Here is a 19,553-nt window from a genome sequence, read left to right as displayed (position 1 = left end):
AAGGTCTTTGACAAGCGTGGAGCCATTGACATGACCAAAAATCGACAATCAACAAGACGTGATATTTATTTGAAAGGTGCAAAGAATATATGACAACCTGTGATAAACATTTTAAGCTGTATAGAAGTAATAGGAAGTGCCAAATCGACTATGAACCATGTAGTCTATCAATTAATATGCCAATAAAAACTGCATGCAGACACACAAACAAAAATAACACAGACCTTGATAACAGGCCAGTAGTGCGGCTGGCCCAAGAGCTTAGTGATGGCAGGGATGCCGTAATGCAGACGCACTGCATTTTGGGCCAGTTCTGCGTCGGGGTGGCGGCTCGTGAGATGTCGCAGGGCACAGACGGCCGGCTCGGCCACATCCTCCTTCTCTCCAGCTCGAAGCACGGCATGAATCAGGGCCTCGACCCCACCACACTGAGCGACCAGGGCTTTGTTGCGTGCGTTGTTGCAGGTAAGGTTGGACAGGATGCCAGTAGCACATGTCAGCATGTTCACGTCATCCGAGCCAAGCTGACTCACTAATATTTGTAGAAGGCCATCGAGACCTTCCTGGATAGAGAAAAAGGCAAGAGTACAAACAAGGGGGTCAAAAAGAAAGCATGAATTCCTGTTTAAAGGGATAGTTCAACCGATGATAGTAAAAATTAAATATATTAAATGAAAATCCTCTCATAATTTACTCACCCTCATGCCCATCCCAGATGTGAATGACTTTCTTACTTTTGAAGATTTTTAGAAGAATTTCTCTGCTCTATAGGTCCATACAATACAAGTGAATGGAGATTAAAACTTTGAAGCTCCAAAAAGCACATAAAGTCAGCAGAAAAGTAATATATTGGTTTAATCCGTGCCTTCAAAAGCATAATCAGTTTTGAATGAGAACAGACCAAAACATTACTCCTTTTTTCACAGTACATCTTGCCACTGCAGTCTCTAGGCAAGACCACAAGTTCAAGATCGATTAAACTTCCTAGTGCTTTACGCATGCGCGGAGTACTGAGTGGTGCTATAGGAAGTGTAATCAAGCTTGAAATCATGATTGCCAAGGAGACTGTTGATGTCATGATTTATAGTAAAAAAGGAGTTATATTTTGGCCTGTTCTTTTTCAAAATCGATTGTATTGCTTCAGAAGACATGGATTAAACCACTTGGGTCTTTATTATTAATTATGTTTAAGATGCATTTATGTGCTTTTTGGAGCTTCTAAGTTTTGGTCACCATTCACTTGCATTGTATGGACCTACAGAGTTGAGATATTCTTCTACAAATCTTTGTTTGTTTTCTGCAGATGAAAGAAAGCCATAAACATTTGAGATGGCATGAGAGTGAGTAAATTATTGGAAATTATTATTATTTTTTGGATGAATATCCCTTTAAAGAAAGACTTTAATGAAAGTTCAGTCCTCATTTATAATCACCATCATGCTGTAGCTGTATAACTTTCTTATTGCCGTGTAACACATAAGGTACATTTATGAAGAATATTTTGTCCACACTTATTTATATAATGAAAGTGAATGGGACTGGGGCTATCAAGTGAAAAAAATCAATAAAACAAAACAAAAAAACCCACCACAATAGTTTTCTATTTATTTGAGAGCTACAGAAGAGAGCTGGTATTTAATTGAATAACAACTTACATTTCTGTCTGTTTGTCACACAAAGTTATTGTATGCCTTCAAAAGACTTGAAAGTGTTGGAGTTGGCCTACAATATTCACATTATTGCATACAGTATGTCACACCAACTTTCCCAATATTTGTTAAGCCATTGCTAAAGTGCCCTGAGTGGTTGCTAGGTGGTTTCTAGGGTGTTATAGGTGGTTGTTGGGCATAGCTAGGTGGTTGCTAGGGTGTTCTGAGTGGCTGCTTGGCAGCTGCTAGGGTGTTACGTGTGGTTACTGGGCATTGATAGGTGGTTGCTAGGGTTCTGAGTGGTGGCTATATTCCCAGTATTGTGTACATTACTTCACAACAACCTTTCCAATATTTGTTAAAGGTGCACTAAGTCATATTTCCCCATTACATTTTTTTTACTCCTATTTAAATTAATTGTAATTTTGTATATGTATAAAATCATGATCATTCACATGAGATAAGGACTCAAGTCAGATCAGTAAACTTATAAAAGTTTTATTCTACATGGGGCAGGGGCGCCCTCATGGGGGCTGCCATTTTGGAATTGCATGACCAGCTGAATACTACTTGCTTAATCTCAGTAATCGTATTGTTATTGGACACTTTCACACTTGGATTAAATTATTCATGAATGATTGTGAATAATACAATGGCATCTGTAACTGAAAACCTTTGATTTAGAATGATGCTGCATCCACACCACTAGGTGTCACTGTAAGTCCAAACATAAAGTTACTGCGTGCTCCTTTAAGCCATTGCTAAGGTGTTCTGAATGGTTGCTAGGGAGATGCTAGAGTGTTTTTGGTGGTTGATAGGTTGATTTTGGTCATTGATAGGTGGTTGCTATGGTGTTCTGGGTGGTTGTTAAGCAGTTGCTAGGGTGTTATAGATGATTGCTAGGGACCTGCTAAGGTGTTATAGGTGGTGCTGGGGTGTTGCTAGATTGTTGTTAAGATGTTCTGGGTGGTTGCTAGAGTGTTCTGGTTGGTTGCCAGGCCAATCTCTAGGTGGTTTCTATGTTGTACTGGGTGATTGTCAGGCAATTGCTAGGGTGTTGTGGGTGGTTGCTAGGGTACTGCTAGATGGTTGAAAAGGTGGTCTGGGTGATTTATTTTGTATTGCTAGGCAATTGATAAGGTATTCTGGGTGATTGCTATACTGTTGCCATGGTGTTATTGGTGTTTGGTAGGACACTGTTAGTTGGCTGCTAGGGTGTTCTGAGTAGTTGCTAGGTAATTGCAAAGTGTTCTCTGTGGTTACTAGGGTATTGCTAGGCTGTTGGCTTCAAAAAAGACAATAGAACAGCACCCTCTTATTTAAATTCACTCCTCCAGGTCCAACTCGCTCTCTGCAGTCAGTGAATGAACAATGCCAGGTAGTCCCATTGCAACGAGGCACAAAGTCCATTTCACGATTGTTAACTTTCTCTTTTCCTCTGTGGTGGAATGAGCTGGTGGAATCTCCACATGATCAGCTGATACTAGCTCAACATTCAAGAACCAGATGAAAACACATCTGTTCTTTGAGCATGTAACCAATCCACACTTTTTGCACTTTCTATTGAAAAATAATGATTAAAAATAAATTATTGTTTGTCTCTTTCTTCTACGCTAGCTTCTAGACTACTCCAGCCACTTTGAGAACTTGGCAGTACGATACTGCAGATACTGTTGACTTTTGTACTACAAATTGTGTGCTATGTTCATCGTTTGGATAAAAGCGTCTGCTAAAAGACTGAAAGTTAATGTGTTGCTAAGATGTTCTGAGTAGTTGCTAGCAGGTTGCTAGGGTGTTCTGGGTAGTTGCTAGGGCATTGCTATGATTTCTAGGGTGTTCTGGTTGGTGGCAAGGGATGGAATTGCTGGGTGATTAAACATTTTGCCAGGCCGTTGCTTGGTGGTTGCTTGATGGTTGCTAGGGTGTTCTGGATGGTTACTAGGGCATTGCTAGGTAGTTATTAGGATTTTCTGTTTGGTTGCTAGTGCATCGCTAGGCGCTTGCTAGGTGCTTGCTAAAGTGTTCTTGGTGATTGCTAGGGCATTGCTGGGGTGTTCTGGGTGGTTGCTAGGCTGTTGCTAGGGTATTCTTGGTGGTTGTTAGGGTGCTGCTACTGTAGATGGTTGATCACTGGCCCAAGTCGAAAGAGCAACCCCCAAAACTCTCTACACTCACTGAACACTTTATTAGGAACACCTCTACACCTACATATTTATGCAATTATCTAATCAGCCAATCGTGTGGCAGCAGTGCAATGCATAAAATCATGTAGATATGGGTCTGGAGCTTCAGTTAATGTTCACATCAAATATCAGAATGTGAAACAAATGTGATCTCATTGGCACGATTGTTGGTACCAGACGGGCTGGTTTGAGTATTTCTGTAACTGCTGATCTCCTGGGAGTTTCACACAAAATAGTCTCTACAATCTCTAGAATGGTGCCAAATCAAAAAACATCCGGGGAGCAGCAGTTCTGCGGAAGGAACCACCATGTTGATGAGATGGAGGTCAATGGAGAATGGTCAGACTGGTCGAGCTGACAGAAAGGCTACAGTAACTCAGATAACCCCTCTGTATTGTTGTAGTGTGCAGAATAACATCTCAGAATGCACAACACGTCGAACCATGAGGCAGATGGGCTACAACTGTAGAGGACCACAATGGGAACTTTATTAGTACCATAGTGTTCCTAATAAAGTGCTTGGTGAGTGTATATCCAAAAAAAGGCTTGTCACTTTTACAAGATTTTGTAGAAAGTTTTACAGTTTTATCATCCACAGGGCAAAAAAATTAAGTCGGACCACTTAATCACAAAGTAATCCGCAATAAATCACACAATTTTAGATACGGAGTATCTATTTGCACCCCCATGTAAATAGCATCTGCCAAACGGCTATTTTCACTCCAATAGGCTGCTGAAAGCACAGAGATGTACGACAGACAAGACAATAGGTGTCACTGCAGTGGTGTGGGGTGTAAAGACGGTGAGAGGATGTGTATTGTCCTAGCAACCACGGTTCGGATCCACCTTTTGTCCCACTTTTTTCCCCATTCGATTTCCTGTTTATACTCTTAATATTTCCCTTTAATATTACTCAGAATAACAGATAAAATCTATATAAATGTTGATTTTACCACAGTGATCTGGTCAAAGTGAATGTCGAGGAGTGCAGGGAAGGGTTTGATCCGGAGGCGGGGTCTGTCGATCACACTCGTTCCTGCGTCTCGGCATTGCTTGTGTGTAGATTGCATCACTGTAATACTAATATTTTAGTTACCATGTTTTTTTGGGCAGAAACCATAGTGTTACTACAGTACTATGGTGGTACTGTAATATAGTAGCCATGATTAATTTTGTGGTATGTAAAACTGTAATAAAACCACGGTTATTTTCTTTCTAAGGTGAGGTTAAGTTTAGGTTTAGGGGCAGGAGTTAATGTAGTTTGTCTGTGGTACTCTAAATAAACACAATAAACACACAGCATTGATGGCCATATGGTATGTTAGCATTTAAATAAGGGTGCAAATAATATCTGCCACGATTTGCACTGGGGTGTAATTAGCATGTACCATTATTTGCACCAGAATGCAAACAGCATCTGCCTTTTACTGTAGATATCATTCATGTCTGTAGCACACACGGTGAAGGCTATGTTAATCTTCAAAGTTTAAAACGTAGAACATATCCTAAGTATGAGCAATAATAATAGTGGCGCTTGCCTTAGCAACAAATGACCACTCTTCCATTGACTTTCTCATCACTCTATTGATTGAAACAGCTAGCTTACCTGTTTGGTTGCGGCGTCAGAGAGATTTCTCAGAGTCCACAAGCAGTTTTGCGTTAGACGCTGACTGGAGCATGTTAGATGCTGGCCAAGAGCCTGCATACCTCCTGCCAAACACAGAGAAAATGGTTTAGAGTATATATATGTATCATTCTCAGTCACAAAACAACAGAAGGAAAAAACTATTCAGCTACACAACCTGCTTTACACAAGAAAGCTGCATTTCTTCATGGACCAGCCATTGTCTGCCAAAAGGAGAGAAATGTCTTTTGGAGTCAGTGCAGATAAACTAAAAGCCACATGGCTTAGAAAGATAAAACGAGGGAGAGAATATTAGGAGACATCCTTGAAAACTGCCACTCATCCTGCATTCTAACTATCGGTACTACCTGATCCTCAATGCATTCACAAGGCGATCTGAATGAACCCCATAGAGGAAAAGGACAGTGACGTTATTACTGTTAAGACTTTAGTGAGATCACAAGTGACAGGCATGATAGAATGAGATATTTGCAACCTTAGCTGTAGCATATTTACATTAATTCACTGAAAGGTCGGGATTAATAGAGTATCATCCATATACCAATGACATTATTGCTATGAAGCATTAAAGTAATCCAAAATGCCTCGCTGTCTTCTTAGGGCACGTCTACACCAAATGTGTTTTTGCTTCCATCAGTACTGTTTTTGATGCCGTCAGGGTGGTTGCTAAGGCATTCCTAGGTTGTTGCTAGGGTAATCTAAGTGGCTTTTAGGCAGCTGCTACGGTTTTCTGGGTGGTTTCTAGGCAGTTGCTATGGTATTATGGGTGGTTGCTAGGGTGTTTAGGGTAGATGCTAGAGTTGCAAGCTGCATCGCTGCCTTTGCGGGCAGCTGCCTTTTAATTCGGCGTTCACACCAAATGCATTTTTGCATTTGTTTTTCTATGTAAACATGCACTAGATGGACGTCTGACTACTGCCCTACATATTGCAATTATTTCAGCATCTCATGCAGGAGTGTCACGTTTTGGACTTTTTTACGTTGTGTCAAGTTAAAAATAACTTTCTAGGCTGTTGCTAGCACGTTTAGTGCCCTGAGTGGATGCTAGGCAGTTGCTAGGTTATTGTGTGGTTGCTAGGCAGTGGCTAGAGTGTTAGAGGTGGTTGCTAGGGGGTTGTTAAGGGTGGTTGCTCAGCTATTATTGCTAAGAAGCAATGGAGTGTTCCAAAATGAAGTCCGCTGCCTTGTTTTATTCTGCAAACATGAGCTAGATGGGTATCTTTGATCTATTGTATCACTTCTAGCTATTTTTTCAGCGTCTCGCACAGGAGTGCCACATTTTTTTAGATGCTCTGTCAAGTTAAAAACGTCAACTTTAACAGACACATGCATTCTGTATTATTCGTTGCACTGCGTCTCGCTTTTTTATACGCAAAATCTCTTAATTGCTATAAGGTAGTATCTTAACAGAGATGGAATTCATAAGTGACTGATTTGAAATGCTTTACAAAATACACAAATAGTGTTTGAATCAGAATTCCAAGTTTGCTGTTAGCATATCGCTAAGCTATCATTCAGCCTGTCAGGTACGGCGTGAGGCACCTTTTGGCACAATGTCCTCATAAGCATACAAATTACACACTGCACAAAAATATACGGTAAAAATTACATTTTATTTAAGTTATACTAATTGAATTGCAAATTTTTGGTGTGAAATTAACTGTATTAATAATAGACATTTTTCTCACTTTATATTGTGTAATTTCTGGCCCAAGTAAGCTGCAGAATTTATGCCGCAAGACTATAACACCCCTGTCCCTGAATACATATGAAGCCTAAAAAGTGGTTTTAATATGATTGGGACAAAAGAGATGCTGAGTCGAGCTGCTAAGTTAGAGGGAAATTATACAAAAATGCCCATGTGAACAGTTCTTGGGAACCAAAGATAGATAAGAACGTTCCTCTAGGCTTGAGGGAAAAAAATTACAAAAGTAAAGCACAGAGGAAAACACATTTAAAATTTTTAATAATGCACTCATAGACTCACCAGCTTCAACAATGGCTGGCTTGTTGCTTGGACAAACCGAAAGCACCTTCAGAACTCTGCTGGTCGTCCACAGAAGCTTCTCATAGTTGTAGTTTCTCATTATAAACACCAAACTCTCAGGCCCACCATTTGCCAGGATGATTAACTGCGAAGAGAGAAAACACAGAGGCCACGGAATGAAAAGCCTTCATGTAAACACAATAATGATCCGATTAAGCTGGATCTGAATTCAATTTCCATCTGATTGAATGAAGGTGGTGGTGTAGTCCTAAAATAATCAGGTTAAAAGAAAAATATTAGCCATGTAAATGTTTGAATCCGACAACTTTCTCAGTCTTATTCTAAAGTACTTTGCGCTTGTACGGTATGTGTATACATGATACTCTTCGCAGGAACCTCATTTATACATAGCAATGACAAAATGCATTATTAAGGGTATGCAGGCTTGCACTGTATATTCTACAGGTCAAATATGTTATTTCATGACATCAAATAAAGCAAATACGAATGCTGTGTCATTCTTAATCGGGACTTTAAGCAGCATGTGCGGTTACGGCGTTCTGTGTTCCATTGCGTGTATGTGACTTCACTCACTTCCTGACGTCGAAGCCATAATTTGTGATAGTGGCAGTCAATCTTAAGTGACAGATTAGGAAAGTAGATGTTAGAATATTACAGGGACAATCCCCCTGGGGCAACCTGGAGTTAAGTGCCTTGCTCAAGGTCACAATGGTGGTGGCTGTGGGGATCGAACCAGCAACCTTCTGATTAACAGTTATGTGCTTTAGCCCACTACGCCACCACCATTCAAGAACACAGTAAATAGCCTAAACATCCTCCTTAAAACACATGTTAAATTACACACGATTATAGGCTTTGAATTAAAAAAGAAACTCAAAAATATCGATAGCCTTTTAATAATAATATCAAGGTTTAAGACGTAGGTTATTTATATCGTACTAGAGTAAAACTCTTCTTCTGACAGTTGTTTAACACAGCAAGCATCCCTTCTCTTGCAGTTTTAAATAGCCTACCTTTTTTTGTTTTGTAATGATTAAATGCTCCATTCCACCGAAATTATTTCTTAGTGATTTTTGCGTAGCGTAGTGTCCCGTCCGCAGCTGTTGCTTAAAGGCCATATTATTTCATTTCTATTTCACACTCCTTTGAGGACAACTCTCATACACCCGTTTTAACTTCGTACTCACATCCAGAGATGCCTGAGGTTTGATTGGAGGAGGAATGGGCATGAGCCAAATACATGGTTAAGTCACACAGGGTTTCGGAATTTTGAAAATGCAGCATCAGACTTGGCGTGAAAAGTAATTTGGGTTCAGAGGGTTTTTTTGGGGGAATGTATGCTTTTATGTCAAAAATTGCTTTGGACTTGGTGTATACATGCCGTAAGGTGAAGCGATCCAGGAGAAATCAACAAATGCACACACCTTGCTCTCCTGGTTGCCGTAGGACAGCAGCTGCAGGCAGTCTGTGGTGATGGCCAGGAACTTTGGGTTGCTCTTTTTCAGCAGAGGGACCATCCTCTGCAGTCCATCAGCCAAGCGCACCGCCATCTTTGCTCCCTCCTGGTGTAGGAGCAGGTTGTGTAATGTGGTAATGGCATAGAAGAGCACAGACTCCATTGGAGAACTGAAGACAAGAAAACTCATTTTGGTCGACCATTTTTACATTTACATTTTCATTTGTAAATACAACTCAACAGCAGTTGTAGCCTAATGGTTCAAGATCAAAGCTGGTATCTGAGAGGCTAAAGCTTCAAACCCTTCAAGAGCCAGTCCCTGACCTTCAGCTATCACCACTGTGCAAGAGACGACACCCCTGGTTTCTCAATGGGAACTGTCACTGTCAACTTAATATGGTGATGTTGCATAAAAGTTATGGAAAGAAATCACACCGACCCTGGTGTGGTTGTAAAAATTCTGCTCTACTTTATTATCTCAACATCTGTTCTAAATGAGCTTTTTGGCACAGCAAATTTACCACGTCCAAATGCATTCCTCTAAAATCCATCTCTGCACAACTGTTACAAGGAGGTGCAGTACAACAAATGGAAGTGTTTGTGCAAAAACATTGGGTATACTTGGAATGGCATTCTACTACCATACTACTCATACTAACAATAGAGTATACACTTAGTATTGAATTGCAAACATACTCATACACTAACCTGAGCATGCGCACGAGTGCAGGGATGCCGCCTGATTTGAAGATGGCTAGCAGGCCCTCGCGCTGGTGTGAGAGGCTGTGCAGGACGCTTGCGGCGCAACGAGTGGTCTCTAGGTCTCCGGTGGTCTGCATGGCTCTCACCACAGCCGCCACCATCTGAGGAGACTGCATGAGCACACGACGAGATGCCTCCTTCCTTGTTAGCTGGTTCACAATGAGTGCAGCCTTGTTTACCACCACCTACAATGAGAAAATAAAAGGTTTCTTGTTTCAAATCTCTCATAATAAATAAATGTTACATAAATTTGCTATAACAGAATATCTAGTGTGGTGTAGTATAATATATTATTGTAATAGTATAGTATAGTATATTTTATAGTATACTATATTTATATACAGTAGTACAGTGTATACTATAGCACTATAGTTCGATATAGTATGGTTTGGGATGGTAATAGTATGAAATAGTATAGTAATACTGTATAGTACATAATAAAGATGAATAGAGTGGTATGCAATAGTATTGTACGGTACATTATAGTATAGTACAGTATTGTATGGTTTGGGATAGTATAGTAAAGCATTACTGCACAGTATAACTACAGTATTTGGTGGTATAGCATAGTATAGTATAGTATCATATAGTACATTACAGTATAGTATGGTATGGTATAGTACAGTACAGTACAGTATAGAACAGTATGTTACAGTACAGCATAGTAAAGTAAAGTGTAGTCTAGTATGGTATGGAATGTATAGCACAGTACAGTATAGTATGGTATGAGATGGTATAGTATATTATATTATATTATAGTACAGTTCAATATAGTTAAGCACAGTGTAAGTATGGTATGGTATGAGATGGTATAGTATAATACAGTATAGTATAAGTGGGGTATGGTATGAGATGGTATAGTATAATACAGTATAGTATAAGTGGGGTATGGTATGAGATGGTATAGTATAATACAGTATAGTATAAGTGTGGTATGGTATGAGATGGTATAGTATAATACAGTATAGTATAAGTGGGGTATGGTATGAGATGGTATAGTATAATACAGTATTGTATAAGTGTGGTATAGTATGAGATGGTATAGTATAGTACAGTATAGTATAAGTGTGGTATGGTATGAGATGGTATAGTATAATACAGTATAGTATAAGTGTGGTATGGTATGAGATGGTATAGTATAATACAGTATTGTATAAGTGTGGTATGGTATGAGATGGTATAGTATAGTACAGTATAGTATAAGTGTGGTATGGTATGAGATGGTATAGTATAATACAGTATAGTATAAGTGGGGTATGGTATGAGATGGTATAGTATAATACAGTATCGTATAAGTGTGGTATAGTATGAGATGGTATAATATAGTACAGTATAGTATAAGTGTGGTATAGTATGAGATGGTATAGTATAGTACAGTATAGTATAAGTGTGGTATGAGATGGTATAGTATAGTTTAGTATAGTATAGTATAGTAAAGTATGAGATGGTATAGTATAGTAAAGTACAGTACAGTATGCTATGAGATGGTATAGTATAGTACAGTATAGTATAAGTGTGGTATGGTCTGAGATGGTATAGTATAGTAAAGTATAGTATGGTATGAGATGGTATAGTAAAGTACAGTATAGTATAAGTGTGGTATGGTATGAGATGGTATAGTATAGTAAAGTATAGTATAGTATTAGATGGTATAGTATAGTATGCTATGAGATGGTATAGTATAGTATCGTATAGTATGAGATGGTATAGTATAGTACAGTATAGTATAAGTGTGGTATGAGATGGTATAGTATAGCATAGTATAGTATAGTATAGTATGAGATGGTATAGTATAGGAAAGTACAGTACAGTATGGTATGAGATGGTATAGTATAGTACAGTATAGTATAAGTGTGGTATGAGATGGTATAGTATAGTATAGTAAAGTATATTATGGTATGAGATGGTATAGTAAAGTACAGTCTAGTATAAGTGTGGTATGGTATGAGATGGTATAGTATAGTAAAGTATAGTATTAGATGGTATAGTATAGTATGGTATGAGATGGTATAGTAAAGTACAGTACAGTATGGTATGAGATGGTATAGTATAGTAAAGTATAGTATAGTATTAGATGGTATAGTATAGTAAAGTACAGTACAGTATGAGATGGTATAGTATAGTAAAGTATAGTATGGTATAGTAAAGTACAGTACAGTATGGTATGAGATGGTATAGTAAAGTACAGTACAGTATGGTATGAGATGGTATAGTAAAGAATAGTATGGTATGAGATGGTAAAGTATAGTACAGTATGGTATGAGATGGTATAGTATAGTATAGTAAAGAATAGTATGTATGAGATGGTATAGTAAAGTACAGTATGGTATGAGATGGTATAGTATAGTAAAGTATAGTATGTATGAGATGGTATAGTAAAGTACAGTACAGTATGGTATGAGATGGTATAGTATAGTAAAGTATAGTATGGTATGAGATGGTATAGTATAGTAAAGTACAGTACAGTATGAGATGGTATAGTATAGTAAAGTATAGTATGGTATAGTAAAGTACAGTACAGTATGGTATGAGATGGTATAGTATAGTAAAGTATAGTATGGTATGAGATGGTATAGTAAAGTACAGTACAGTATGGTATGAGATGGTATAGTAAAGAATAGTATGGTATGAGATGGTAAAGTATAGTACAGTATGGTATGAGATGGTATAGTATAGTATAGTAAAGAATAGTATGTATGAGATGGTATAGTAAAGTACAGTATGGTATGAGATGGTATAGTAAAGAATAGTATGGTATGAGATGGTATAGTAAAGTACAGTACAGTATGGTATGAGATGGTATAGTAAAGAATAGTATGGTATGAGATGGTATAGTAAAGTATAGTACAGTATGGTATGAGATGGTATAGTATAGTATAGTAAAGAATAATATGTATGAGATGGTATAGTAAAGTACAGTACAGTATGGTATGAGATGGTATAGTATAGTATAGTAAAGAATAGTATGTATGAGATGGTATAGTAAAGTACAGTATGGTATGAGATGGTATAGTAAAGAATAGTATGGTATGAGATGGTATAGTAAAGTACAGTACAGTATGGTATGAGATGGTATAGTAAAGAATAGTATGGTATGAGATGGTATAGTAAAGTATAGTACAGTATGGTATGAGATGGTATAGTATAGTATAGTAAAGAATAGTATGTATGAGATGGTATAGTAAAGTATAGTACAGTATGGTATGAGATGGTATAGTATAGTATAGTAAAGAATAGTATGTATGAGATGGTATAGTAAAGTACAGTACAGTATGGTATGAGATGGTATAGTATAGTAAAGAATAGTATGGTATGAGATGGTATAGTAAAGTATAGTACAGTATGGTATGAGATGAGATGGTATAGTATAGTAAAGAATAGTATGTATGAGATGGTATAGTATAGTAAAGAATAGTATGTATGAGATGGTATAGTATAGTAAAGAATAGTATGTATGAGATGGTATAGTAAAGTACAGTATGGTATGAGATGGTATAGTAAAGAATAGTATGGTATGAGATGGTATAGTAAAGTACAGTACAGTATGGTATGAGATGGTATAGTAAAGAATAGTATGGTATGAGATGGTATAGTATAGTATAGTAAAGAATAGTATGTATGAGATGGTATAGTAAAGTATAGTACAGTATGGTATGAGATGGTATAGTATAGTATAGTAAAGAATAGTATGTATGAGATGGTATAGTAAAGTACAGTACAGTATGGTATGAGATGGTATAGTATAGTAAAGAATAGTATGGTATGAGATGGTATAGTAAAGTATAGTACAGTATGGTATGAGATGGTATAGTATAGTAAAGAATAGTATGTATGAGATGGTATAGTATAGTAAAGAATAGTATGTATGAGATGGTATAGTATAGTACAGCACAGTATGGTATAGTGAAGTGTAGTATAGTGTAGTATGGTTTGGGACTATATAGTATATTATAGTATAGTATAGTACAGTATAGTATACAGGAAGTATAGGTCCAATTGTACCACATCGTATCATCATTGTATATATATTATACTGTATATAATTTCACATTCAATTTCATGTTTCAAGGAAAACAACTTAAACAACTCACACATTTGTGCTTTTTTGTTATTCTGGATTGACAACCCTAGTCCTTATTCACTTACATCAAAAGGGAAAAGCGTGGCCAGGATGTTTTTCAAAAATAAAACTTTTGTGTTCCTCAGAAGAAAGAAAGTCAAACGGGTTTGGAACAACATGAGGACGAATAAACAATTACATTAATTTAAACAATTCTTTAATGATATCTCATATCGTCTTTTCCTGTTTCACTTGGGAAACAGATAATACATTATCTTGATGTTTAGTTGTTGCATCATATCATGGCACTTTTGAATCCTTAATTTCATTTCACTCCCCCTTCTCTCCTCCCACAGTGCTGACCCATCCAGTAAGGTTATTCTCCCTCCTTTCCATTACACTTTCTTTCTGCATTACATATCATAATGCACAATGCTATCTTATTCTCTCAGAACAATAGCTACTAAGTCTAAATGGCGTTGTCCTTTCAATTTAGATATTTTGAGCTTATCATTTTGAAGATATATGCTCATACGGGACAATATCAGAAGGAAAGCAAAGGCTTTTTGTATAACTGCACTGTGTTATCTTTGCTCCAGATCAGTTTCGTCTCAACTGTTTAAGCTTTCAAACATAAAGCATTGCTTTTAACAGTAAAAGTCATTGACAACAATAGATGGCATTACACTTGAAAGAATAGTTCATTTAATATGATATGTTTGTCCATGATCGCCTTCTTCAAAAATTCTCCTTTTGTGTTCCATGGAAAAAATAACAGCATATGGGTTTAGAACCACATGATGATGAGTAAATAATAACAGAATTTTCATATTTTGGTCAACTATTCTTTTAAATATGATTTTGTGGCCTCAAACATGATTATCTTCTGTAAAATGTCAAACTTTGGCATCATACCTGGTCCTCATCGGCCAGCAGTTTGGTAAGTTCTGGCACAGCTCGTGTGGCAAGCTCAGCATCATCCTGGTAGTTAATGAGGTGGACGATAGCTGTTTTCAGGAGCTGCGATGGCTCAGCCAGTCTCTGGACATTGGTTGGCATGTCTGGATTGCTCTGATTGGAAAGCACCGTCTCTCCCTCCACAAGTGTCTCAGGAAACATGGCAGAACGAACTCTCTGAGCTCGAGTCAGACTATACTGGGACTCTATATCTGAGTATGAAGAGAAGGAAACAATGAAACTCGAGTACATGCATAACAGTGATTTTACCACAGTTATAGGGTGTTAGGGTAAATTCACCAAGTGGCTTATTAGTTACCTTTATAAAATGGCAGCAACAACAATATACTGTACAGTTCTGCATTACAATAGTGGCTCTCATTTGGTTTTGCTTCAGGACCAATAAACAGGACATAAATCAATATTAATCTCAAAAGCCAAAAAAACACCAGACAAAACACATTGTGGCCCAGTCCATGTTTATACTCACTGCAAGTAAACCCATATTTAATGCTGTTATATTTTCATTCACCTTGTTCAGCATATCATGCAACCTGTCCATGTTGCCATCTGCCTTATTTGGCCAGCTTCTACCGAGTGATACATGAATTTGCATCAACATTCTGTGGATTTTAATTGGACGCACAGTCTTTGGTGTCAAAAACAAAAACTAAAGTTAAAAGCCTATTTATTTTCTATCTTAGCTGCATGCTTGATTATACAGTATGTTTAGTTGCATTTTATTATTTGCATTTACAGCTTTGAACATGGCTCGTCCACTCAGATTTCAAAGTCAGAACTGTTTTAAAAGTTACATAATGGTGCTTTGTAATCCACCACATTATGCAGCATTTCAAAGTTGTATGGTGCAAATGAAGATATTCAGGGCACATTTAATAGCAGAAAACATTTACAACAGAGAACTGGAGATAGGAAAGCAACAGAATGCATCTCTGATGCTCTGAAGAAAGAGCCGTTCTTTCAGAAAGACTTGCAGACTTGAGTGAGATTTAAGATGACAATTATTTGATGAATATAAAACAGAAAATTCTGTCTCTCTTTGGCGTAGGCCCCATCTGGCGATCCGAAGAAGTTGTACTCGGAACCATCATATCCCGCCGGAGATAGGAGGCAAGGGCGAGGAGCCTACCCCGTGCAGGACGGGACTCAACTGGTGGTGGTGGGGTGGAGGAGGTTGCCGTGTTAGCACACTGAAACAGCAATGTGATAGATTGTGACCAGACTTATAAAGCAATGGCTTACATGTGATTGGCTGGGAATTACCCAGCTAATGGTGCGATGATGTACGGCTGCTAGTCTTCCCGCTAGAACTACGCTGCGCTTCCATTTCATGCTGTAAGCGTTCTGAGAGCCAGTAAGGGGTCTTCAGAGCTTCTGTTTTGACAGTAATAATGTTCTAGCTATAAAAAGCAAACCCTGCTGCACTGAGTGTTTGGATGAGTTTCTAAATGTCACTAGGTTTGGGAAAATGGGAAGACAATACATTTTCAGCTTTCTTCCAAACCGCATGATCACATATGCTTTCATTGTGAGGATTCTATTTCAAAATCCCCCAGATATTTGGAACTGACAGCACCATGACAACAAGGAATGATGAGTTAACCGCAGGTACATCCAATATGCATCTAATCTAGAACAATAAAATACAGTACATTTAAATAGGACTGTCTGAGCCATGGTGCAGCTATTAGAGCATATCCTGACACTAGTGATGGATATTAATTAAGATTCATCCCAGTGACTCAAATCTTCTCAATCCATTCAACAACTCACATTTTATTTCTAGAGCGTGTTCAGATGCACACCAATATCTTAAAAATGATTACAAAAAATCAGCAAACCCAAGAAAAGCACGTTTTCAAGAGATTTGAATTCATTGAGTTATCGTCAACACGTAAACATTTAAAAAATCTTATGATGTATTATTAAATTGACATACTAAGCAGTGTTCTTCACAAATGACAACAAAGCAGATTTATTATATTTCCCTTCCTTGCTTTGCTCGACTTTGGTCAAGTTATGGAAAGAACAGCAGCAGCCTAAATAAATGAAGGGTGAGTTTCAATACTGTCCTTATGAAAATTCAGTTGTGTGTGGTCATCAGTCATTTTTACACATTCATAAATTGTGAGCATTCTTACACCCCTTTCTCTCCTTGTTAAATCAAGATTAATTTACTCGCTAAATTGAACAAACAACGCCCTTTTCGTTTTCACGAACACGATGCCTTGTTTGTTAGGTTCATTTACAAATGACTTGTCCTAGTTCGTTCAGTGTCACTCCAAGTCGTTCACAGGGTGTATTGTTTCAGCACAGTTGGGCAAGTTACAATAAAAAAGCAATCCACTACAAATTACTTCTAAACAGATTCCTATGGTAAATGGTCTGCACTTATATAACGCTTTTTTTAACCTTAGAGGATAGCGCTTTACACTGTGTCCCAATCACCCATCCACACTCACATTCACACACCAACGACGGCAGAGCTGCCATGCAAGGCGCTAGCCTGCCATTGGGAGCAACTTGGGGTTCAGTGTCTTGCCCAAGGACACTTCGGCATGTGGAGTCATGTGGGCTGGGAATTGAACCACCAACCCAGTGATTGGTAGTGATCCGCTCTACTACCTGAGCCACAGCCGCCCCACTATGCTGTTACTAATTATTTCACTTTTAAGTTTCTTTCTAAAACAATGAATTCAAAATAATTTCTATATACCCTCCTTGTTCATTGTCACATCCTTCAGCTGTCACAGAAACACAGAGAGACTTGCTTGACGTGAACATGTGAATTCACATTTTAAATGTATTAAAAATAAATAATATAATTTTCGAAATATGTGTAACCCAAGTAATTTACTTAAAAGTTTACTTAAAACCTTAATTGAAAGTCACTAACTGTAATCTGATTACAAGAATTTAAAATGTAACAAAAGACAAACTTCAGTGAACGAAAAAAGAGTCTGAACTGAACCAGAACGATTCACTCACTTCATTTGGCGACAGTAGGTCAAAAGTTCTTCAGCTTAAATCGGTCTATGCATACCGAAATTCAAAACACTGCACCAAGTGGCTGAAACTGGAAGTGTTGTTGAACGTGTGGGCACTAGGGTGACCTCCTGGATATTGCTCTGTCATGTTTGGGGCACTAGCGTGCTTCAGCAGAGCTGTCGGTGAAATTCGGTGGCACACACTGCACTCTTAGTGTCACATGTAACTGGTTTTAACCATGTATATTTTTTTCTCCCATTCTTTATTATACAAACAAAGATGCTTTTTCTTCTCGGGAGCTCTGGCTAGATACATTTTTTCTGTCGCAGTTAATTCTTTAAATTATAATTTTTTTCCTCGTTACTCGTTACCTCGTTGTTTTCCCGCTCTGGCCAGAACGGCAAAAACGGCTGCGCTGCTCATGTTCAGTGTTTTCTTATGAACTTTTTTTTTATTGTGGACTTGTAATTTAAAGGACGATGAAATAAAACGATACAGAAATATTAATAATAACAAAAAATAATACAGACAAAATTGAAATGTCCACAGAGTGGCGCCAAAAGAGAGTAGTAATGTGAGCAGTTTTTAGTTGTAATACCCTAAATTATGTAATGCCCTAACCCAAACCCCAACCCTAAACCTCACTGTCAACTGAGTAAAAATTTAATCTTAGAGAGAAAACACAACCACCGAATCGTGCTCATCATTGTTTATGTGAATGCAATTACTTCTTGGTTTCCATGGGACAGGACCCGTGTGTCTGAAGTTGACTGCGCAATGCAGCCGCGCCACAGGAAAATGTGAACACATTTGAACTGATGCAAAAATGTCTGATGGAAGATGCCACTTGAGTCGATGACAAAATGTGTTGATGTCCGGGTACTGAACGTTCTGTAGCAGCAACACATCAAGTTCCTGTTATAATGTTGTGCTAATGCGAATTCGAGTCGAGACTGCGTCATGTCCTGTTCCCATTCTCCTTTTCTCATTTCAGATATTTTATTACTCATATATCTAATAATAAAAAGCCACTTTGAGTGTTGTAAAAGTGAAACTACACAGCCCATGTGGAAGGGTTGAGTGTACCAATTCTATTCTAAACTTCTGGAGGTACAAAAAAGGCCGTCAGGTAGAATAATTCATCAAAATGTTCTGAGAAGGAAAAGGAGACCTTTAGTGAGACCGCGTTACCTGCGGCACTCTCCACAGCAGTGCTGGTGACGGTATACTTCTTGCCGCACTCAGATTCATCTTCATCACGAATCGTAGTGGCCCCCGACTGTATCCCTGAGTCAGAGGTGTAAAACGTCTGCTGCCACTCCTCCACCTTCACTGCCCCCTGTGCCTCACTCACTGCAGAAGACAAGCATGAAAATGACTAAAAATTTGCCAAAGCCTCAGAGCTTCAAATGCCAAAGATTTCAACTATGAGTGGTTTTTATTATACATTTTTCTCTAATGAAAAAAGTGGGATGTTAGCACTTGCATTGTGAGGACCTACAGAGCTTAAATATACTTAATATATATCGAAGTTTGTTTCAGCAGAAATAAAAGTACACATCTGGGACGGCATGAGGCTGAGTACATGAAGGGAGCATTTTGGGTGAATTCTCCCTTAAATAAAAACGATCATTTCTGACCCATATATTTATGATAATTCTCAAAATTACAAGCGAGTCCACTTTAGAAATCTGGGAGTTTAAATGAATTTTAAATATGTACAGTGAGGAAAATAAGTATTTGAACACCCTGCTATTTTGCAAGTTCTCCCACTTAGAAATCATGGAGGGGTCTGAAATTGTCATCGTAGGTGCATGTCCACTG

The 19,553-nt window shown here is 38.1% G+C and overlaps 2 protein-coding genes across 4 annotated transcripts in view; both read right to left on the bottom strand.

Moving 5' to 3' along the window:
- Positions 1 to 19,553, bottom strand: part of LOC127650920 (zinc finger protein 449-like) — a 451,526-nt gene that overhangs the window by 234,984 nt on the left and 196,989 nt on the right. The window lies entirely within an intron of this gene.
- jupb (junction plakoglobin b) overlaps positions 1 to 19,553 on the bottom strand; it is a 148,793-nt gene that overhangs the window by 34,268 nt on the left and 94,972 nt on the right. For all 3 annotated transcript variants that reach the window (XM_052136571.1, XM_052136569.1, XM_052136570.1), the window contains exons 3-9: positions 18,921 to 19,082; positions 14,679 to 14,932; positions 9,650 to 9,888; positions 8,910 to 9,111; positions 7,465 to 7,609; positions 5,439 to 5,542; positions 225 to 563 (exon numbers count right to left, since the gene is read on the bottom strand). In XM_052136571.1, the coding sequence (XP_051992531.1) occupies positions 225 to 563; positions 5,439 to 5,542; positions 7,465 to 7,609; positions 8,910 to 9,111; positions 9,650 to 9,888; positions 14,679 to 14,932; positions 18,921 to 19,082 (1,445 nt within the window). The remainder of the gene's footprint in view (positions 1 to 224; positions 564 to 5,438; positions 5,543 to 7,464; positions 7,610 to 8,909; positions 9,112 to 9,649; positions 9,889 to 14,678; positions 14,933 to 18,920; positions 19,083 to 19,553) is intronic.

This window comes from Xyrauchen texanus, chromosome 10 (assembly GCF_025860055.1).
Source record: "Xyrauchen texanus isolate HMW12.3.18 chromosome 10, RBS_HiC_50CHRs, whole genome shotgun sequence".
Classification (NCBI taxonomy): domain Eukaryota; kingdom Metazoa; phylum Chordata; class Actinopteri; order Cypriniformes; family Catostomidae; genus Xyrauchen; species Xyrauchen texanus.
The sequence above is the reverse complement of the archived record's forward strand: the minus strand, read 5'-3'. Positions and strand labels throughout refer to the sequence as shown.